The sequence below is a fragment of the Prinia subflava genome, chromosome 1 (assembly GCF_021018805.1).
Source record: "Prinia subflava isolate CZ2003 ecotype Zambia chromosome 1, Cam_Psub_1.2, whole genome shotgun sequence".
Classification (NCBI taxonomy): Eukaryota; Metazoa; Chordata; class Aves; order Passeriformes; family Cisticolidae; genus Prinia; species Prinia subflava.
The window spans coordinates 64,921,653-64,946,004 of NC_086247.1; the positions used below are offsets into that span (position 1 = coordinate 64,921,653).

General features: G+C 40.0%; 1 protein-coding gene across 1 annotated transcript; it reads right to left on the bottom strand.

Moving 5' to 3' along the window:
- Positions 1–1,148: 1,148 nt before the first annotated feature.
- Positions 1,149–23,263, bottom strand: LOC134562513 (sodium-dependent neutral amino acid transporter B(0)AT1-like). The gene is made up of 12 exons (XM_063419943.1): positions 21,927–23,263; positions 13,539–13,679; positions 11,963–12,100; positions 10,847–11,028; positions 9,980–10,090; positions 9,127–9,239; positions 6,743–6,871; positions 5,837–5,993; positions 5,495–5,699; positions 4,757–4,916; positions 2,342–2,504; positions 1,149–1,785 (listed from the first exon to the last, which is right to left on the bottom strand). Exons 1-12 carry the CDS (start codon positions 22,126–22,128, stop codon positions 1,579–1,581), a joined length of 1,908 nt encoding a protein of 635 aa, XP_063276013.1. The 5' UTR covers positions 22,129–23,263; the 3' UTR covers positions 1,149–1,578.
- Positions 23,264–24,352: the final 1,089 nt, after the last annotated feature.

Consider the following 24,352-nt stretch of genomic DNA (forward strand, 5'->3'; position numbering starts at 1 on the left):
CCCTGAATTCCGCACCTGGCACCTGCAGCCGGCCACTTCACACATGATGTTACCTGTTCCTGGTGGCTGAGCTTTTTATCAGCAGAAAAATCTGACAACAAAATGCTCTTACCATTAAATAGCAGTATCTTCAAATAGTTTAAATAGTTACTTACATTAATGCAATTTTAAAAAATGGAAAATGGAATGTAAATTGATTTAATCATTCAGATTCTCTGGAGTGGGTTGCCCAGAGAAGCTGTGGATGCCCCATCCCTGCAAGTCTTCATCTCTAGGTTGGATGGGGCTTGGAGAAACCTGGCAATGTGGAAGGTGTCCCTGCCCATAGCAGCGGAGTTGGAACTGGAAGATCTTCAAGGTCTTTTCCAACCCAGACCATTGATTCTATGATTCCATGAAGTACACATGCAATGTCTGGCACTAAACTCTCAATTTAGAGGAGATAGTCTACTGGAGTAAGTGCACCCTAAGTGTTCCTATTTCTTTTAAGAGAGTGCTCCAATTACAACCAGTATGAGGGTCTAAATTGGATCCATTCTTGTTTCAAGAGGTGGGTGTAGGGATCCCTGCAAGGTGATGCAAGTGTATCACTTGCATGTACATCACTGTCCATATACACAGACTGTTGGATGAAGAGGATCACCCATCCAGAGGGGACATGGACACTGCTCCAGGCACTCTGCCTGGGTGCTCTAACAGTGCCCCTTTCCCTCTCCAGTGGTCACATGAGGATGGGACTCCTCACTAAGCTCCACTGGGCCACATGGAAGTTAAAAAATTCAGATAGTTGTGTATGTGAGTGTGTGTGTATGTGTATACCTTGATGGCAACAGAGGAGAGCAAGATTTGCACCTCTGTGTGCCTTGGATCTCCCATCAGCATGCATCCCCCGGGCAAGTGGTGCACCTCTTGCTCATGGGTGCCACAGAACGCACATTTTGCTGTTTCCTGAACTGCTGCTGCCCCATTGCAAGATTACCTCACTGTCATCAGCAAAAGCAGCACTGTCTGCTAGGCACTTGGAAGTTATAGGCAATTTATAAAACATCTAGAATTCCAAACAAATCAAGCTGTCATTCTCATACTTAGAAATTCTTTTATTAAATATTTTAAACTTCTCTATGAGACAAATAATATTAGTGGCTTTGTGCAACACAGTGGCATGTAAAGTAAAAACAATTTAATGTGCAAGAAAGGACAGCATTAAGTTACTCTTCATGTTGGCCACCCAACCAGAATGATTACACATGTAAGAGTCACTTATGGCATTTCATGCACAGAGCATCCCCAGGTGGAGGGGATGGAAGCCAGCTTACAGCAAGCTGGCTTCAGAACCAGAAAAGGACAAATGATTTGGCTGGGTGCCCCAATCACTTGCCAATGTCACTGTTTTGCTTCCAGGAGCCAGGCCATCAACTCTTCACAGTGCATAGCATTGTTAAGCAAATGTTTACCTGGAAACAACACACTGTTATCTTGTCATGAAAATAAAATTAAATCCAGATTCTTGAAAAAATTTTTTTTTTTTTTACTTTCCTCACTGACAGAGCATCCTTCCATATTTGAAAAAAAATGGTTTTATGATGAATACTTTAAGTTTCCATTAATGGAAGTCTCAGATGTAGCGATAAGGCCAGCACGATCATTTTTTTTCTGACAGTGGTTCCTGATGGCTTTGTAGATGGCAAAGGTTGGGATGGCCAAACTGGGCACTCCAGCGAGGATTACAATGACAGCGTACACCCAGGGGGGATATTCAACCTTCTCTGTTTTGGGGAACTCCTCCTGAAAGAGCAAACAACCAAGTTGTAGAAAGTCATGAGGAGCAAATACCTGGGAACATGCACACATTCAGTAATTCAACAGATCAAAAATGTCATTGGAATTCTGGCCGGTTATAATGGCACAGCAGTTTGCCAATTCCACAAAATAGCTTTCAGCTCAGGTGTTCCCAGCCTTGGCTGCTTTGGACTTATTTCTACTTAAAAATGATGTAAAGAAAATGTCACAAAACCAGTAAAAGCCAGGAAGGGAGGCTGGGGGACTGGAACACTTCCTTGGCACAAAGGAATGTGGGAATGGGGGGGCCTGACGGGCCACCAGGGCCTTATGGCCAGTCAGCCTTTTTGTGGGAAGGCTGAAATCAAAGGGTGAGGGAGGGCTGAAACATTATTAAGAGGGAGGAGAGGTTACAAAGGAGGAGAAAAGAAAGCAGTCCCATTTCCATGTCTTGTGGCAAGTTTGCCAGAAAACTGTTTCAGGTGGAAGATTAATACAACTGACAATGACTCTTACAATAAAGAAGGATACTTAAAATAAATATTTTGGTTTACACACTTACATAGCTAGGGTCCCAAACACTGTAGAGCAGTTCTTGGTTGACTTTTACCACAAAATAAAAGAAGAAGATAACTAACATAATGAGAGGACTGATGAGTCTCCAGGTAACCTGCCAAAAAATGTTGGGCTTGTGTCCAATCATGAACTCAATATCCTTGTTAAACCTAGAAACAAAAACAGTCAGTTCAGACTTAAAAGCTGACCAGGATCAAAGAATGTCTGCTAATAAACAGAGAAGTCCAAACTATGCCTAACTGTGGTTCCCAGGAATTTGCTAAGGTCAGTTTGAGACCAGAACTGACAACATCAGGAGTTAGACCTCAGTAGTTCAAATTAAGGCACATACCATTGCAAGTATAGAAAATTATTTTTGGAAATGTACTATCTTGAAGATGTCTGAGAGGCATGTGTGAAATAGTTTCAACAGGAAAGAGTCAGTATAGATGGATTTTCCCTAAAAATATTCCAGTAATGCTTCACAATTATTGATAAGTATCTCAGTACTACATAAATTAAAGGGAGTGCCATAATATTAAAAAAGAACAAAAGTAAATAGAAGTAATTTAATAATTAGATTATAAGATAATATTTGCCTAATTTGGATATCTACCAATTTTCTCAGGCTGAATAATGAAACACTATTTAACTTTACACATTATTAAAAACACCTATAATTGTGTTATTTGGATTATTCATGGAACATCCAGTGGTCAGTAGGGAAAAAATATTTCCACGAAAAGAAACAAGCTCTGCATTGAGAGTACTGTCTGCATCAGTCCTGAACCAATTTATGGCCTCTCCTTATAATGCAACACCCTGTGCACACACTTCTTAAAAGATAGTTAGTTTGGAAGTTTGGGAGTTCTGTTTTAGTCTTTTTGTCCGGATTTCCTGCATATCCTATGGGGATAAACCTGAGGGGACTATTCAGCTGCGCCTTCAACTATGAACAACACACTGAATCCACTTGCATCTCAGTTACTGTGTAAATTTATTTTATCTTTTCATCCCTAACTTCTGAGATCTAGGTGTCTTCAAATGACATGGAGCCCCATGTCCCACCTGCAGTGATTGTTCAGGTGTAGTTCATGTGTGTCATGGACGACACACACGTTCTCCTTCAAGCAACAGAGCCATCTTTCTAACAATGACCCTTTCTCAGGAAAAGGTCACAGAAACTCATCTGGAGAAGATGGCACCACTTTTGGGCAGCCCTGAAAGGCTCTGTTCTCAAAGAGGGCTGCAGTGATGTGTACTGGCCAGGAACATTAAAGTTTGGGATGAGGCTCTTTTCTGAATCAAACACAAACACACACACACATTGCCCCCACTTTATGGGGAGCCCATGCTTGTATACTGGGAATAATTTTAATTTACTTTGTAGGGAGTTCTGAGATGTTAAAGGGAAGGGAAAATTATCAACATAGACTCTTCTGTCCTTAACAAATTGAAATAAGCCTTCTTTCTCAAAGGTACACCATCTAATTTGCCTAACCTGATTCATGCTTCCTCGAGTAGTATAAAAGTATAGGAAAATGAGCCACAAGGGCATTCACCCCATTGCCAGGAGCAGCAGATGAATCTGGCACAAGTTCAGGTAAAACTTGTGGGTGATTGAATTCCCTATACTTTATTTCACATTTCTTATGTATTAATTATAAACATGAAGACATTGAAACTTGATTTATTACATCTCTAGAAAGTTGAGAGGATGATTACTCACTGCTACAACTGATAAAGTTGGATTTATCAGCTAAGAATGTATCTCAGTAGCCTTGATTTTGCAAACTGCTATAAACTATTATCTGCAGCCTGCCTGGAGGTCCCTGTGTTGGACAGTATCATTTAGCACTCCCTGTAAACACTCCTGGGATACACCTCTGTGTAAAACTTTCAGCTCAGTGCCAATGTGCTTGTACTTTGCTTCTGCTAATTAAATGTTTAATGCAATTATCCTGAAGAAGAGTTACTATAAAGGTCACCATATTTAAAAGGCAAATGAGCTCTAGTGGCTCTTATGAAACTGTTGCAAATATCTGCATTCTGATGCCTAGATTAAAAATAAATTATTTACATTCATATTATCACACTCCAGGGCTCTTGTTGATGCCTAATATTCTCTTGCAATATCCTAGGGATATCTTTATTTGAACTGGTTGTTAAAGAGCATTATTTGTTATAATGTATTACTAAAGTGGAAAGCTTTCGTATACAAATCCTTAACAAACATTATTTCTTTTTGCTGAGAACTCTTTGAGAAACCTGAAACATATAAGTGACCCTAAATTATAACTGCATCATTTCATTGATTTCTATAGGAGAAATTCTTTGCACAGAGATGCAGCAAGATTGTAGCTATACAACAATAATCACTTCATGCACTGATATCAAGTAATGGCCGAGCTTTATTTCATACCTGTCTATTCCATAAATGTAGACGACTGAAAACATCTCACAAAATGCAATTATCAGCAGGGGAATGGAGCCAGCAAAACCATCAAACAGAGTCAGCCAGTAATTACCAGAATTCAGCACAAAAATGAAAGCTATCAAATAACACACCAAACAAACGAGACCTGTGGGGAAAAAACCCAAAACAACAGCATACTTAAGCAAAGAAAGCTAAAGCAAAGTGAGAAAGTAAAGTATCTCCTCAGTAGCTATAATGCTTAAAAAGTAACTCTTGCAGCCTGAAGGCCACCTCCTTATTTTTTAATGTCACCCTGGTTAAGCTGACTTCTATTTGGGTAAAACTCTCCTAACATTACACAGGTGGTAGATGTTGCAAACAAAAAGGGAGAAAGCTGAGGAGAGAAAACAGGTCCTCTTCCTCATAGCTGATGGGATAATGTTTCTCTGAGAGAAATCCTGCCTGGGTGAAGGACTCAGGTCCTCCACCTTTCTTATGGAGGAGACAATGGTCATCATGAGCAGGCTGATGGGCAAGCCTAAGGGTTAATAGCTGCCTGCGGGCTCAGAAGGAGCCTCACATGAGCTGCCCCGTTTGGGAACACGAGAAAATCTTCAGTAGGTTAAATGGAGTCTTAAGACCATTCCAGATCCGCAGGTAGAAGCAGGGAGGGCTGCTCTGTCAGCACACAAGCTGCTCTCTGGGGAGGGTGGGGAGGTCACTTGTCTTTAAAAAAGCACTTACCAGTAATAAGTTCCTTAGGCACTCTGGGGGGTATAATCTTGAGATCTTGTAAAGGTACAAGCACACCTTCCATATTCCCAAACATAGATGACAAACCCAAGCAGAAGAGCATGATAAAGAAGAGAATGGACCACAAAGGTGAGACAGGCATTTTGGTGATAGCTTCAGTGAAGACAATAAAGGCCAGGCCAGTTCCTTCAGCTCCCTGGGGAACATTTAGGATCATTAACATCACATGGCACTTAAGTTTACATTGGTAGTCACTAGACTTGGCAATTAAATATTTGCTATGCATTCCTATCATATTTAAGGTATCAGTATGTTTTAGGGTGTTCAACTTACATCATTCAAGAAAGTTTCCAGATCACAGGTTTCAAACTTGAGGCTTGCAAAAGTTGCTGGATCAGTCATGTTGCACAGCTGCTGCATTTGTTCAAAGTTATCTTGGGTTACATTACCTTCTGGCAAATCAAATGCATTCATCAGAGTAAGAATATTTCTGAAAAAGTGAAATGTAAGTAATTTGAAATTACTAATTTGTAAGCGTCATCAAGATTCATTTACGTCATCAACCAAGTTATTAAGAATACAATATCAAATCAGATTTGACATTGCAAAGTCCAGCAGATGTGCATGTGCAATTCTCTTTCTTCCAAGGTGAATATTACACTGCTTTTCATGGCATAGATGACTTTTAATGGATGGACACTCTAGGAACCCGTGCAGGAGTTAGGCGCCTGTCTTAGCATTGCAGACATTAAAGTCCCCAGACTGGGTGGCTTATGGCAATGTCTAGGTTGTCTGCAGCTGTGAATCATGCAGTTTCACTGTTGAATGTGGAGGAACTAGACTGGAAACCACAGAGTCTGACTGCCCTGGTAAAATGAGGCATCTCTGATGAGACCTAAGCTTTTGAGCTCTCCGGGAGGAAACCTAAACACGGAGCTAACACAGGAACCAGGGAATATTACATTCATGCCATATGTCAGCATGGAGAATAATGTAAAATATAGTTGCTTAAGCAACATTTATGTAGGAAATAAAGTGACTTAAACAATTATCACTTTCTATGGGATTTGTTCCACAATATTCCATATTTTTATAAGTAGCGAGTAGTTCTGACACCATGCAGGTCAAGAGCTGCAGTTATTCAGAAGTGATAAATCCATTATCAGCAGGCTAACAGAGCTGCCTCAGCCAAACAAACACCTGCATATCCTGTGGGGATTTTTCCCCCCAGTAACTCACTTGTCAAAACAGTCATCATATCTTGCTGTGGCTCTGAACCCGATGATGGAGTATATGACGGTGGCGGCGTAGATGGATGTGAAACCGTTGATCACTGAAACGATCACAGCATCTTTCTCACAGTTGTTGCTGCAATTCAGGGAGAAGAAACAATGGATGGCAATCACATTCCCCAAATAAATAATAGAACTGACTAGCAAGACTAAGAAAAAAGCAGTCTATGATGCAAAAGTATACCCTCTAAAACACACAAATACTGCTGTTAGATTTAGTAAGTTAAGACTTGGCACCTTAGGTAATTTAATAGCTATGGTTTTGATTTCTTTTGGTGCTTTTTTTCCCCTTCAAATAATCCTGTTCATAAGGAATAATTGCATGAGCTCTTTTCCTCACAGGAAGTTTGGCTCACAGGAAGTAATGTATGAGGGGCAAAAGAGACCCCTCCTTTTCACAGATGTGTGCAGAAACATGCTGCCATGGGCTGTGCCTTCACTGCTGGTGTGTTGTGCTGCAAGGTGAAAGATTTGGGCTTGAATTCAAATACTCAGACAGGAAAAGTGAGCAGAAGTTCACACGTCATAGCACTTAGGTATGGTGAAATTGCAGTAGCCAAAAGCACTTGGGAACAGTTTTGTTTGACTGTTGAAGAAAAGATGGTTCAAAATGTTCTCAAGTTTTGGAAGAACAGTGGAATGTTATGCTGATAAGATGGGACAGAAAAACTCTTTGTAGAAATGCCTCTGCTGCAGGCACTTCTTGCCAGTGTTCCTGTGCCAATACAAAGAATTTGTGGAGCCAGAAACAGACTTTCATGTGAGGGACAAGACAAAGTATCAATATTAAATTAGTTAATGGTTTTAAGAGAAGGCTGTAAAATGGTAGATACCTTATTTCTCCTGGGCAAGAGAGGGGTATTGAGATAAACTTGGTGATGTTATATTTCATTTTCTGAACATGTCCAAGAGGAGAGACAACTCTGTCTAACCAAGACCTATCACACTGTGTCCTTTCCCTATTTATAGCATTGCAAGTAGGCTTCTGCTGGATGTAAGGCAGTGAATAGAAATTCCTTGCTGTAGTCGTGTCAGTGTTTGCAATGTAACACAAGAGTCTCAATGACATGCTTTAAAAACATTTCTTCCTTTTAGAGAAAGTAAGATGCTCAAACTCCTTCTCATTATGAATTAGTGAAACCTTGAAGGCACTGAAACCTTATTGTATTTTCTGATGTTTTTGTACTCTCAAACCCTCCAGGGGCAGAGTGACTGACACCTGGTCCAGTTGGTGCTGGATTGCAGGTGGCCCAACACCACAGTGCAACACTATGAAATTTGCATGGGGATTTTTTTACTCAAATTCCTTGGGAATTTAATGACTTTGTTCAGTTTCCTCCCTAAGTCATGAATCATTGAGCATTGAACAAACATGGCCTGAAAGCAACTGCCCTGTGTGTTGGAAAACCCAGAGGACACTGCTCCTTTTCTTTGTGGAAAGAAAGGTGGAAAGGTGGATGCTCTCAGTTCTGACCCCATGGCTGTGGGACATCGACTTGGACCATAAGCAGGGCTTGACACCCCACCCTGAGACTTGCAGGCTCCAAAAATTCCAGGTGACCTTTTCAGAACCACCTGAAATCGAGTGGTGGCGTGGAACTTCCCCAGTGACTGAAATGCTGCTGTGGTGTAATTGAACCCAAGACAAAACTGAAACACAGATTTCTGAATGCATGACCAAACCGCCAAGCCAAAACTTAATTCAGAGATGTTTATAAAAAATATTAGGTTTAATGAATGTCACACAGCTTTCCTTTCAAGAGTGCTGAAGGGATAGCAGGCACCAAGAGGCATTGGTGGTTGCTCCAGTATTTTATGAGGGAGAGTGCTGAATATAGTACTGTATCATAAATGCAGACTGGGTCAGTCCCTGGGTGATGGCATTTCTCACTCTCTGGACCTACAGTACACATATAAAGGAATTAAATTTAAATTTCAAGATTAGATATATCTCTTAACCTCAAAGCTGAAGTTTTAAACTGTGTTCTGTGAAATGATTTGAAATATGTGCTTTACCACCTGCTCTGAGATTCAGGGCATCACCATGCACTGAGCACTCCCACAGAGGAAACTCCTGCTCATCAGCTGCTGGTGGGCAGCCAGTCCCCTTTTTCCTGTCCTGATCACCACATCTCTCTCTAGGAAGCAGCCAGAACAGGGCCCTGAAATCTTGGTTTGGGAGAGCTAGGAGCAGTCAGAGGAGATGCACTTCACACGTCTGAGAGGAGGCTGTCCCAGCCCCAAGTATCACAATAGTGGGGCAAAATAGAGATGTTTCATTTGACAGAATGAAATATTCACAAAATATTTGGGTTTTGCCTGGCTACTTACTGAACAGAGTTGTAACTGGAGAATGAAATGAGGCCTCCAAAGGCCAGGGAGAAGGAGTAAAACACCTGAGCTCCTGCATCCAGCCACGTCACTGGGTTCGCCAGCTCGGTAACCTGAGGCATCAGACACACAGCTTTAAGCACATCCAACATTGCTATTTCAACTAAGAGAGATTTAAAACAACAGTTAAAATAAGAACATCAACCATGCAGAACTCACTGTTCCTGAAGAATTTCAACAAATAGGTCAATATTTTTGTCAAACTTACTTTTTTTTTAATATATAAAAGAAAATCTATCTGAAGTATATATGTTAGCTTTTTGAAAATTGGTTTAAAAATGCTTCTCATAACTGACAGCTGCCATGCCTGTTTTCAGAAAAGGTGTTTATTATTTAGCATTAATAATGCTTATTCAAAGATCTGCTTATGGAAAGTGATCCCTTTAAAAATTTTGTTTAAATACTGTTGTATAATTACATATTCTCTTAGCTTTTTTTGTTCATATGACAGTTAGATTGGTTCTACCCCCAAATACATGATTTATGCTTTAAATTTAGGCTGGTTCTTAGGTAGAATATAGGAAAATAAATCAAGCCAAATAAATGACAACCCCACTGCTCTGTGATGATCATTCAATTTGCTAGAACAGATTTTGCTGAAGGATGGAGAGAGAGAAAAAATATTTGTGTATATGTACACTTGTAACATCCAATGCAGAGGATTCACCTCACAGAATCACGATTTTTAAGGTGTCTGAGGGACAGTTAGAAAAGAGCCAGTGGGGAAGAGGACTGATTTTCAATCAGTTGTTAATTACAGAGAGAACTACACCGTGTTTGAGCAATGACTCACATTCGGGGTGAAGAGATACACAATTCCATTGGTTGATCCTTTCAGCGTCAATCCACGGATCAGGAAAATGGTAAGCACCACGTATGGGAGAGTCGATGTCACATACACAGCCTGCACCAAAAATAATGTAAATAAGCTACTCAGATAAAACAAAACACTTGAATAAAAGAAGCAAAGAAAATAGGGAAATAATCAAGGTGCGGTGACTAACAATAATGGCAAGTTTCAAGTGAGTCACAACTAGCATGTGACAGTAATAAATGTTCAATGAAATGGCATTTGTGGGACATTTTGATAATAAACTTCTTTTTAGCAATAGTAGTCTATTTAAGAGAAATTGTCGTTGTTGAAATTCAACTCAGATCATTCAAAAGCACATCAAAAATAATCTATACCCTGAGACCAGATTGATGCAAGGATGGACCCTCAGGGCTTTGCTGGGCAGAAGAACATCGGTCACTCTTTTGTAGAGATAATATTTAGGACTTGCACAAACCCAAATAAATCTGTATAGGTATGTTTTGAAGAGAATTACCATAATAAAAAGAGAGTCCCTCAATCTTGCGTTAAAGATTAATATTAGTGTTAAAGTGATAATACATAAAAATACGTTGTTAGGACCTGTAAGGAGAAGGAAGGCTCACAAAAAATTGGTCACAAAAATCTCCAGGTAAATCAAATTAGGTCAGATTCTATTTCATTCACCTTCATTCTTCAAAAAGCAGTCCCGGCAATGACACAAAATTTAGGACATGCTTTCACTCAAAAACCATACAGATTCTACAGCATTAATAATTCTGTATAAATAAGGGCTCACAACAGCATGATTAATCTCATCTCACAAAAAGTCCCCCCAAGATGGAGTACCTTTCCTGTTGTTTCAATGCCTCTGATTGTGCACACGTACAGCACACCCCATGCACATGTTAAACACAGCAAAAGCCACCACTGGATACTGCCGGAATCCTCAATGGAGGTGGAGATGTTCAGTGTTTCTCTGTACCAGAAGTAATCTACAGGAGAGCTCTTGGCACACTCTTCTACATAATCTGTAACCACAAAATGGTTGTCATTCTGTATGTCTTTTATTTACCTGGGGAAAAGGAAGCTAAATAATAAACATCAGTGTTTTAAATTGTTCTGCTTAATGCCACTGGATTCGTTGTTAGCAGATTTTCATATTTTTGGAGGCTAGTGAGAGCAAAGTGAGAGATTTAAAAGACAGCTGTTTAACAGGTCTTTTAATACAGCGGCTCTTCCTCTCCCACACCTCCTTCAGCAATATTTTGTCTTCTCTTTTGTGGGACATCATTCAAGGTCTTGTCAGCTCAAGCTGAATCCTCAGCTCCCTGCACCATGCTGGCCTGTGCAATATTCTGCCCTGGCCTGCCCTTACAGGAGGCTTTCCATGCTTATTCTGGGAGGAGAGCAGCAGAGCACTCTGGACATCTGTTCACAGACCCAGCAGAAAAACCTGCTTCATACAGCATCATGCAGGGCTGACTATGGACAACAAAGCTGCTGTCACCAAGCAGTCTCCAAGGAGCTGTGGACTTGTCAAATTGAGAGATACAAGTGTTTCAAATGGATTATGCATTTTTTTTTACTTTTCAATGTGCTAATGGAGGGCTCTTGGTGAAGAGATAGATGAAACACATTGCCTCAATCATTTTCCTAAATGTTAATATTTATACTGGGTCTGCACTTAGTGAATATTCTGTATATGAGCACATGTGTCAAAATCCACCATGAAGTTTCATATAAAAAACCAAAATTTTTCTCAAAAATTAGGTGCTGGCCACATTTTATTTAATGTGAATTTGTACAAAACATTAAAAAAAATTGTACAAGTATCAAATAGTGCAATGTGCCTGACAGGACTGCCATGCTTTACTACTATTTCACAGAAAGGCTCATCTAGGGTAACTGTTAGAAACAGAAATCTGTGCTGTGCCACAAAACACAATATTTTGTAAAACATACCTGTTCTGTTGTCATTGAGAGGACAGTTATTCCAAGGCAGGGGCTCTTGGAAGGAGTTGAAGAAATACCACATCACACAGGCAATAATGGTATTATAATATAAGCCCACCAGAAAAGATACAAACATTGATGCTATGCCTGGGGAAAAAAAATCAGAACACTATGTAAATTGCAACACTTGTGCCTTCAAGATAGATCAAAGTACATGGTATCAAACTCAACCTTTCCTTTCTCCCCTCTACATTTTGTAGGTTTATCACTGTGAATTTGTTGCCTAAAGGTTGGACAGGTGAGTTCCACACAGTTACATCCTAAAACCTCTCTGAGACTGAAGGTGATGCCCACTTTAGGAGCCAGCTTTATGAGAGGACTAACTCCCTACAGACACCAGACAGTACAGTTCACAGCCCTGCCAGCTGATATGCAGGGAGTTTGGGATGCTGGACACATGTAAAACTCAATTGACTCAGGATTTTGATTAAATGAGACTGAAATGTCTCCTTCTTCCACAGTGTCCCTGCAAAGGTCAGCAGAGGTGGTGTTGTATAGGATGGATGGCTGCCAGGAGGCACAGTCTGTGACCAGGTACAGAATTCACGCTGGTATCTGTCCTCCTCTGCCTGTTCCCAAGTAATCAACCTCTGATGACTTCTCTGGCAGACAGTAAATGCTAATCATTAGCTCCTGAGAGCTCTTAGGTTCTAAAGAATCTTGAAAAATTCCAGATGCAATGAACAAATATCTTTTGTAACTGATTTACAAATGCAGTGGATGCCAAAACAGTCCTGTTTCTTCCTTTCCAAGTGTGTGGTTGAGGTTGGAAGGGATCTCTGGAGGTCACCTGGTCCAACCCCGTGCTCAAGCCCAGCCACCCAAAGCTGGTTGCCCAGGACCATGTCCAGGCAGACTTTGAGTATCTCTGAGGCTGGAGACTCCACGACCTTCCTGGGCAGCCTGTGCTGACCCTCACCAAGTTTCCTGATGTTCAGAGGCACCTCCTGTGTTTCCTGTGTAATGAGGCAGCTGTGGAGATTTTTCTGTTGTGTGCATAATGCTGCTTTTCCTGCATTTTCAAATGGACTGTTTGAATTCTTGGAAGTTTGGTACAGAAGTGAAGAAGCATTTTCTGCAAAATACTGTTTCTGTGGCTTTCTATACTCTTTCTTTAACCTTCAGATACAAAAAAGTAAAATTGGGTGAAGCTGAGGTCTATGAGATAAAGGTTCAACTAATATTTATCCACAGAACAGTTACAGAACAATTTTTGGCACATCTAAGGATTCATCCTAATGGTAAAAACAGCCAGTATGGATAATACAGAAAATCTCTCTGAGGCCTGAAATTGGTCTCAGATTAGAGAAAGGTTTAACAGGGCCCACGGTACTTGGGAATGTGAACACAAAATTGTCACTGTGCTTTATCAGGAATAGTTTGACCTCTGATGGAAAGTTAGGAAGAGGGGAAAACTAATAGATCCTGAAATCTCTTATGGCACACCAGAATGAAACCTGGAAGATTTGTTTTTTAGATCATAAATCCAGAGACTTGTGCTTTTTCAGGTGGCTTTTTGACTTACCAACTCCTTTCAGGGTAGGGTGGATAGAGCTCCATACGCCCACACTGCCTTTCCTCAGCCTTTGACCAATGGCAAACTCAAGATGAAGCAGGGGGATACCCTCCAGGACTAGCAAAATCAGGAAAGGGATCATGAAGGCTCCTAGAATGGATAAGAAAAATAACAATTCCAATCAGTGAAGTATTAAAACAAAACAAAAAACATTGAGTTTGTGAGACATTGACATGATGAGCAACTGCAAGCATCTTTGTGGAAACCCTTCCCTGTTTTCTGAGCAATGCTTTTCCTGATTGCCCAGGCTGGGCACTCAATTACATATGTAGTTTCAGGTAGGAATTCTTATTTTTCCCAGCTGACACACATAAACAGAAATTATACACTCTCAAGGTCAAAATTTGAAAGAGCCACCTTTGTATTGCAAGGGGAGGAAAGGTAGCTACTCTCCTGGAATGACTTCCTCTTTTGTTTTTTCTTCAAAAGATTACAGTTTTATGGCTGTGACTCATGCAAAATATATGAAATAGCTGAATGAACTAAGCAAAGCACTTCTAAATATTAAACAAAAGCCTTGGGCTGTCTGCCTAAAACAATAATTCCTTGGCATCTGTGTTCAACAACTTTCATGTTTGATTAGAAGACATTTGAAGTACAGAGTTCAAACCCTGTTAATTAAAAAAAAAGTTGATTAGTATAGGACAAATATTCTTAATTAATTTTTTCCTGAACAATGTGTACCTTGTATATGGGAGGTAACACAGAATACTACACTGGACTATGAAAGTGCAGAGTCAACTGCTTGAATATTGCTGCACATTAGAATTATAGTTATGTGTCATTACAAAATGGCTTTAACTTTCTAATCTAAATAGGAGCAAGTAATCAGAGTGCAGTAAAAAGAATGCAGACAAGAATGTTAAGGGTTCAGGTCTGGGAATTTACTGACTTTTTCTTCATGTGTGCAGTGAAAATCAGACAGCCAGTGAAAGAGGAAATCTGAAGAATGAAAACAATTCCAGAAACTGAAATTTAATTCCTGGGGATTCCAAGCTATCAAGAAAGCTGGCGAGATGTGAGCACAGAGCACACCTTTTAAATGTTTTTCCTTTCTTCTTTTTGTGTCTGTGCAAGGATGGTCATGGGACCCCTTTATCTGACTGCTCTGTCATAGATATGTTTAGAGACTTCTACAACATCTTAATAAAGATACCTCTGTAAGCATCTGGAGGAAATCCCCTGAGGCTGATAGAAAACTCTTGCCATGTCCACCCTAGAAGATGGTTCACATCTGAGAGTCCTGCAGCAGATTTTACACACTGCGCTGTCAACAGGGAGAGCTGTGATGTTGGGACTGTGCTGCTGCTGAATCTCCCTGTCTTAGGAGGGAAAAGCCAGGTCTGCCCATATTGCTAGATTTCTGTGAGTGGAGGTGAACTCTGCACATAAGATTAGTGAGAAAAAAAAAATGGAGCCTAAATCAGAATATCAATCTGCCTGCTGTGTGCTGAAAGCAAAAGGTTCAGATTACCTTTGAATGCTTTCTAAAGCTGCACAAGAAACAGCCTGATCTTCCCCCCCCTGCCAACAGAGATGGTAGCTATCAAAAATTTTTTTCTGTGATAGGTATGATAAGGAACAATTGGTCACAGCTTGAAAAAACTATCAAGGTTGTACATTTCCATATTCAATAAGATCTTTGACCAGGGAGATAATTTCTAATCAAGTCCTCAAGCGATCTTACTGTGACCTGACAAAAAAAGTGATGTGTCTCCATTAGGAGCATCTTAGCTGCACTAACTGCCAGTCCATGCTTAAGTCTCAAGGCATGATCTAAAATCAATTCAAGCTGAGTCCAAACATGGACTTATCCTCAGTGCAAATGGGGAGTGTTTGGATCAGGTAGCTGTACAGATCCTTCTTCTGGACTTAACTGTTACCATTGCTCAAGAAGGGTTTTACCAGAGAGAACGGAGGGTGTGGTATAGCAGAGACCTATACGGCATCCAAAAGAGCAGGTAACAAGAAAAGATCCAGGTGAGGCATCCGTACAAACTCTGCAGGGTCAGGTTTCAGACTCTAATGATATATCTTGGGCTTGAAACAGAGAGAATATTCAGGAATTAAAAACTGCTGGTATAAACACAATGACTGTGTCCTTCTCTGATCTTATCCTCATGAGAGCTCCTGGTCAGGCTGACATGGGGTTGGAGCACAGGGCATATTTATGGTTGCTTGCTCTTCCCTGCACTCTGTCTTTGTGAAAGACCAGAGACCCTGTGTGGAGGTTGTGCCACTGACCCTCCGACAAGGAGAGGGAGGATAAGTTCCCTCCCATCAGAAAAGGAAGCCATCAGGGTGTAAGGGGATGGAATGCAACAGTGAGGGTGTCCTCTTTGCACACACTGCAAAAATCTCGTTCATTACAAAAGCAAAAGTAAAAGAGTTATGAGAAGTGCTATTCACAGAAAGAGGATGTAGAATCAGCACCCTATTTGAACTATTGGAATGCAGATTTGCATGCACTGCATGTCTAATCAGCTGAATAGGGGCCCTTAGGTGCACACCACTGCATGTTCCAGCACAGCTAAGGAAGTCCATACAGAAAAAATGGGGCAAGCCCTTAGAAACTGAAAGGACAGACAGTCAGTTCCTTGCAGTGACTGAGTCTGACACAGTTTCAATGAGTCCCAGAACCTCTGCCGACATAGGCAAAACCTTTGCACTGTCAACAGTGATGCCAGGCACAGCTGGATGAGGAGTTCATTGCCATTTCTGGCTTCGATGCCTTTCAGCTGCCACTCAACAAAGCAGGGAGAGAGGGCTGCCCTGTCACATCTGACAGCAGTAGCTCCTGCAGTCAGTACATTTGTAGAAGTCCCTGGAGCGGTGGGAAGCAGAGGAAAGAACCTTGTTTTGGAAGAGATCCTAGGTCCTCAAAAATTGGAATAAGCCCTATATGTTTCACAGGTTTGTGACATGAAAATACACAGTCAGAATGACATAAGTCAGGAATTGCCTGCTTTAGCACTGCCACTGTAACAATATCTCAACTAAGACCACAATAATGGTCTAAATTTGATTTTGCAACTAGGGGAGTTCACTTTCCTCAAAACTAGGGTGGATCATCATAGTTCACTCTTTCTTGGCATTACAGAATAGCCACTTTTCTCCAAAGTGAGATGGCATCTGCCTGAAGTTCCTAGATCTATCACAGAGCTGCTCCCTGCTAATCAAGGCTGTTCTTGCAAGGACTAAATGGTCTCCTGAGAAGGGGATGTAGCTCAGAGAGAAGTGAGGAAGAAAATAAATGAGATACTCTTCTTCTTGGAGATAATCCTTTTCCTGAGGGGATAGACTGACATAGAAGAAAGAGAGGAATCAAAGTCAACAAAGTTGGAAATTTAGCAAATTCTACAAATAACAGATCATAATGAGCCCTTCAGCCTCTGATGAACAAAAAGCACATCTCAGTTTTTCTTCTGGCTTTCCTCTGAAATATTTTCAGTTTGTCAGTCTACATTTTTACAGTAGTAACCAGGTTTTAATGCAAGCAAGATGAACCATGCTGATTTTAAAAACTGATAATTTTTAAGAAGGTGTTTTGTGCTAAATGTCATGCTCTATAGAAGTCTGAGAATACCATATCTGTACAGCTACCTTTGGCAACTGGCTTCAATAAAAAATCTCTTTTCTGGCCCACTAATCACTTTTCAGTGATTAGTCATTCATCCTGGTGTGTGGCATGTGCCACAAAGGACCCAGCATTTTGAACAGCATTTTATGTATTTGAAACTACCAAAAATTTATTTTCAAGAGAAATAAAATTATAGCTCTCAATTATATATGACACTTCATTTCTCTTTCTTGGATTCTTTGGTTTCTAGGGTTCAATTCTAGAAACCAGATCAGAAATCCATCACTGCTGCATTTTCCCTTTCTCTCAATTTCTCCCCAACCTTTCTGAAAGAAGCTACAATGGAAACATAATAATTTGAGTTGGCAAAGCTGCTATACAGAATCACAGAGTCATTATGGCTGGAAAAGACCTCTAAGATCATGGAGTCAATCACCAATCACAGTGTTCACCTGTCCCTGGGTGCCACAGCCACACACCTTTAGAACACTTCCAGGTTCACATGGGACACACACACACACACAAAAAAAAAAAAGAATACTTTTTAAGCTGCCACAGTTTAATGATCCTAACAAATGAACCAATGATCTGAAAATAGTTGCTGTATAGATGTACAAAAACCATGATTGATATTCCAGTCTGAAAACCTTGCAGCTGAGATATTAGATTCTCATCCTCTTTCAGTACTGTATTTCAAAACAAATAATATTTGGTTTGAACATCTGTATAGCTGTTATTCGCTCTCCAATCTAAGAGCTTCTGACGGCAAATTGAAAAAAATCATTATTTCTTGCACACAGTTCCTCACAAAGGGAAGGGAAGCAGAATTCAGATGGAGATGTTTTACTATACTAACATATTCTTAGACCTCAACTGTAGCAGCATGTTATTTCATCAACTGCTAAGTGAGGAACTGCTGACATCATTCCTGTCCCCTCTTTCAGTGTGGCATGCACAGAGATAAAAAGGTCTCCCTCGTGCAGTGGCAAGGTTTCCATATGGGAGCTGTAGAGTTAGAGACTTCTTTTAAATCAATGGCTTAAACATTAAATATGCATCCTCTTTTTTATAATGGTCATCAGGGATAAAATGAATATGTTTAACAGTTGATTAAATGACATGTTGCTCAATAAAGATTAAACAAAAGCTATGAGCAATGTCAGAGACAGCTATCAAATGAAGGGAAATTTCAATCTCATTAGGCTGGTGAAATCATTGAGGCAAACACCACACCTTTTACACTGTGTGCATATTGAACTCTATTTTGCCTTTGGTAATGATGGATTTGACAACATTTAAGACATTAAAGGATAAAATGTGCTTTGCTCTACTAAATTTCACTGGGATAAATATTCCATTTTAAAAAATATAAACTCATTATCTATGATAACAAATGTAAGCAAATTATGTAACATCAATTTATTTTTGTGTATTTGGGTATCTCAGTGTGAAAACACTATCATAGTGTTGTGCTTAGGAAGAAGCAGCTCTTAAATAATTCCAGATTTAAGTTCAAACTCTGAAAATAAGCATTACTTATAAATGTTATAAACTTATAAATCAGTGTTCCTAACTACCTTTTTTTCCTAACTACCAATTTGCAGAGAAAAAATCCACCTTTTTTGAAGTCCAAATACCACACAAGCTTAAATTTTATACTTTCTTGTAGTCCATTTATGTTTCATAAGGGACGTAACATGTACAAGTGCTGATTCACAAAGTAGATGGACATCCAGCCCCATTCAGGAGTGTCCTTGGCCGAAATACTGTCCACACCATTGCTACTACACCTCACCCATCCAAAATGATCCAAACATTTGTCCATGAAACTTACACTCAAAAAGAAAGAAGTTAAGACAGCAAAGCCAATCCTTAGAAACCAGAAACAGTTACCGGGAGACAGTCTAGGTAACCTTGATTCTCCACATACCTAGTATGTTATCACATATGTAGTTACACAGGACTTTTTCACATTCACTGCAGATATTTTCTGCACAGCAAATAGCTGGGTTTGGGTTGTTGGTTTTTTTTTTTTAATCTCTTAATGCAAAACCATAATCCACCATTGTATCCAGTATGAGCTTTAGGATTCTAAAACAATCACTCCAGGAACAATCCGAGGAGAAACATAATCCCTGCTTCCAGTGGGAGAGCAGGACCAGGGATTCCTGCTGCTCTGCACCCAGGATTCAGTGAAGACATATCTTGAAGACACAAAGTATGAGGACAAACCCCATCCAGGGTAAAGGCACTCGAACTACTGGGATGGAATAGTTTCCTCAGTGAACTCACGTTTGCTTTCTAGTGGATAATTTGGAAAAAGGTGCCTAGTGTTACAGTTTTACCCTACTCTGTTATAGAGGCACATCTGTGCCCCTGAGTGGACAACACAAATGCAAAGATGAATGAACCATCTTGGCTTCCATGCTGAGGGGCAAAGACTAAGGCAAAACGTGCCCAAAATGTCTAGTAAATACACATTTCCAAGCGGATGTAGGTGAAACTGGATAGAGGGAGCACAACTGAGGTAGAATGTCATACACAATGACTACCACAAGCATCCTGTACTGGAGTGGTTTTGTGGTGTCAGGGAGTTTCCTTCAGCAATCTGACAGCTGCAATCCAAGATCTTGCAGTGCTGCCTCTGTGGGGTGCTTGGTATGCTGTAAGCATGGCTGAATGGGAATTAGAGATGCAGGAGCCAGAAAACCTCATGAGGCAGAAGTTGTCTCAACACCAAAATATCTTCAGAAATAAGAACTTTGAAATCTGTTTTACAGTACAAATAATCACATGTTCAAATTCAAAGGCATCCATCCAAAAAGCAGGCAGGTTTTTTTTTAAAATCTGATTTAAGGGAGAAGTTTGAGAACAGAAACTGTAATGGGAGGAGGACAGTGGTGGCAAGAGTTGGATTTAGACCTAGCATGAGAGGCTAAGGTGCACTGTACGGCAAAGGAGGAGGAGGAGGAAGAACAGGAGTTGGAGGAGGAGGAGGAAGAGGGATTGCACAATAGCTCTCCATCCTTATGTGTGGTGAAATTAGGGAATCCTTTCTAAGAAGTTACAGGAAGGCATGACTTGTGTTTATTGATATGAGTCACAGCATTTGGTGCCGTGCAGAAGAATATTAGAGAAGGTAGCAAATCTAGCTAGAAGGACACATATCTGTGTATTAGCTTATAATTCCTTTGCTATGTCCTCCCTTTCAAATTCTGCCTAAAATTTGAGTGAGAGAATTCCAGGGAAAAAAGAAGCCAGGGTTAGCTGCTGTCAGTGTTCCTGACAGTGTTTCCTGAGAAAGACAAGTTACAGGATGACGAGAAAGAAAAATAATTGCTGCCAAAGGACTGACACACACACAAGCAATTCATAGATCTTCACTGATATGAGTGATAAAACCATGATCCATGCCAAGTTCTCTGCATTTGTTGGGTGCTTGCTTTTCAGCTGCATTTCACATGACTAGAACACAAGGGAAAGAAGGACCAAAAAGCAGACAAGTGCCTATATATCCACCCTGGAAAACAGGGCATGTCCACTTTCTAAAACTAAGTTTAAAAACCTGAGAAGCCAATGAGTGCCATCAGTTTTGGAGATATACATCCACTTTTTTCAAATTAAAATTGTCAAATATAGAAAAGGGCTTTTGATTTTGTGTATATGTGTGTTGTAACTTTTGTGCTACAAGAGCTGACTGTGCTGCATATGACCTCCAGTTTGCACTGCAAACTCTAAATATCAGCCCATGTTAGAGAAATCCTAATGATAAAAGCATCTCTTCTTGCAACTGAGCCACCTGTTGTTCCATGTCCTTGAGTCTGTGTGAGCAACTCTGCACAGAGCCCTCATTTGTCCCTATTCTAACAGGAGAGCAATTTTTAAATGTGTCACCATGTACCTGTGAAAGAATATTGCTTTGAAATACTGTTCCTTAAGCCATATTTTTTCTTTCAAGACCAAATTACAAAGGAACAAATACATTTTACACATAACCCAGAGTGAAACATGAACAATAACCAGACAGTAGACAAAAAAGTCTGTAAAAAATGAAAAAATTGTGTTGTTGTATAATATTTAAGCAATGTTTCAGCTCAAAATTACTTTTCAAAACAACAAAAGAAAAAAAATTTTAACATGGTCATTCAGTCCTTACCTAAACCTTAAGGAGTCCCAGTAAATTATACAGTAAATAATATATGCTTGGATTTTAAATTACTTAATAACACCAACTGCTAAACAAATATTGTTAATGTTAACTTCATTCATGCTGTTAATCCTAGCACAAATTACACAAACACTGACTCTACAGTCATGGATCCTTGGACTGATACATGGATCAGTCCAAGCCCAGTGAAAAACCTATTATAAAAAAGATCATTTGTTATCATGATCAGAATCACAGAGCCAAGTAGTTTATTAATATTTTAAATACACACTATATGTCTGTATGTATGTATGTAAAGCAACATTGGGTTTAGACTGAGAAAATAAACTATGTACATGACAGTGGAGGACTTGTTCAGTCTTGTGTCCTGAAATAAGAACAGACCCTTCCTTTTCTTCCATCACTAATGTGACTTCAGTGGATGATCTGACCTGTGAAATTACTTTCTCTGTTATCCAGTCCTCTAGGGAGAGCATCACTCTTCTCACAGGACCTGAACAGTTCTAAACATATTCCATTATTTGCTTACCAAAAGAGAGACTAAACCTGGTTTAAACCCGAAGTTAGTTAAGATGTATTAAAGACATACCTCCTCCATGGCTCTGACAGAGATACGGGAACCTCCAGACATTTCCTAAGCCCACACAGAACCCCACACACGTCAGCATATACTGCGCCTTGTTGTCCCATTTTGGTCTGGAGTCTGCCTCTTCTTTCTCAAGGACCTCAAGTTCAGCATGGGAAGGTATCCTGTCCTCCAGGCCAGGATTGGGCAGCTTCAGCTTTACCATGTTTGAAGTTGCTGCCTGAAAGTGCTGCCAGTGAGGAATAATGAGAAAGGCAGCTTGTCAGAACCCTGCTCAAAAAGAGACCATCTATTTGCTGTCTTCAGCTATATATACTGAACCTTTGGCACTGGACTTGTAAGTGCAGGCTTGTGGTAAAAAGAAGCGTCAGCAAATCATTCGATTGACCAAGTCAGCTCTGACACTTATTAATGCTTTATCTGCCAAGGTTTCACAGAACACTCTGTTCATCCAGTAGAATACATTGATTTCAGCTAATGTAATTCAGGAGATAATTTGGCTATAAACCCTAATCACCTATAAGGATATGTAACACCCCTTGCCACTCCCCTGTTTAAACTCACTTAAATACAAGTACAGCCCTAGCAAATGAGGAATAATAGGATTCCACTGGCCTCAGACTAAATACAGGGAATTCATATCATTTTTATCAGGAAGATAAACGGATTGTGACTCACCATCACGTTCAGTTTTCAATTGTGTATGTTTACAAAATTGCATGTTTCATGATAAATGTTTTTCTGTAATAGATTGTACTCTACTAAATGTTCTGACCAAAAGGATGGAGAATTAAAGGGATTATAAAATCTGACCTTTAAAGTCATAAGCATAATCTGCTTACCCCAACACCTCTAATCAGTACAGAACAAGGTCTGAAGAGCGTAATGTCTTATAAATGGGCTTGAAATCAAAGGTCCCCGCATATTTTCAGTGATCATAGATATAGTGGTCAAAAATAATAATACAAAAAAGACCCTGGTTAACAGATATCACAGATACTACTCCTATCCTCATTATTTCAGCACAATCATGAAAAACTCTTCCCTTTGAACCTTGTTGTTTTCAAAAGATAAGTCACTTGTCACTGGAGACTATGTATAAAATCTAACACTGTATAGGTCATAACAAATGTTGTGAGCTACAGGCTCATTGCATGCAGTGATACAGGGTAGACAAAGTTAAGAACTAGGAGAGATCTTTTAAGTCCAGCCCCTGGAAAAAGAGGTGAACACACTGTAGCATCCCTGTGAAATCTTACCATGTTTATTCAAAGTTGATTCCAAAGGCTGCTCAATATTGTTGGATAGAAAAGTTACAAAAAAACCAAAAAACAAAAAACAAAAAACAAACAAAAAACAAAAAACAAAAAACAAAAAACAAAAAACAAAAAAAAAAAAACAAAACAAAAAAAAAAACAAACAAACAAACCAAAAAAAACCAAAAAAAAACCCCTTCATCCTTCATGTGGACAATTGTACATGGTAGCCCATATGGATTTTCCCTGTGTCTTGTGACAGGTATTAATATTTCCCTAAAGTAACTTTAAATATCCCTCACTCTGCCTAGTGATAGCACTTGTCTTTTTCATGACCCTGTCGGGTCCGTGGATGTGCTATCTCCTGATTAACCACTGGAGCAGAAACTTTCTTCTCCTTTACTGATTCCAACTAAGGATTTCCAGGCTTGTGGCAGAACCCCGCTTTCTAAGTTGCTGAAAGCACATGTTCAGCTTCACTCTGTTTCTGCTACTCTAGCGCATTGAGCTGCACAGCTCTGCCTGAATAATACTATTACAGCATTCCCAGTCCTTCTGAGAATATGTCAGGAACATTTAATTACCATGCTACTATTTTTTGTCCTTAGTCATTAGTAGAAGAATGACAAAACACTGCTCCTAAACTGATCCTGCAGGAACTGCCTTAGCAACCTCCCCTTAGACCACCATTTCTGCTTGCAAACACAGCTTACTATCATAATTAGATTTTTACCCAGTTCGTTGTTCCCAGAGTCATCACAGAATCATAGAATGCTTTGGAAGAGACCTTAAAGGTCATTTAGTTCCAACCTCCCAGCCACTGGCAGAGAGACTTTCCACTAGACCAAGTTGCCCAAAGCCCTCACTCAGCTTGTGGATGGGTCATCCACAACTTTTCTGTGCAACCTGTCCCAGTGCATTGACACTCCTGTAGTGAAGAATTTCTTCCTATTATCTAATCTAAACCTACTCTCTTTAATTTTCAAGCCATTTCCACTTGTCTTATCACTGTATGCCCTGTCAAAAGTCCCTTTCTGGCTTCTTTGTAGTCCCTTTAGGTACTGGAAGGATGCTCTAAGGTCTCCCTGGAGGCTGCTCTTCTGCAAGCTGAACAGCCCCAACTCTCTCAGCCTGTCTTCATAGGAGAGGTGCTCCAGCTCTCTGATCATGTTT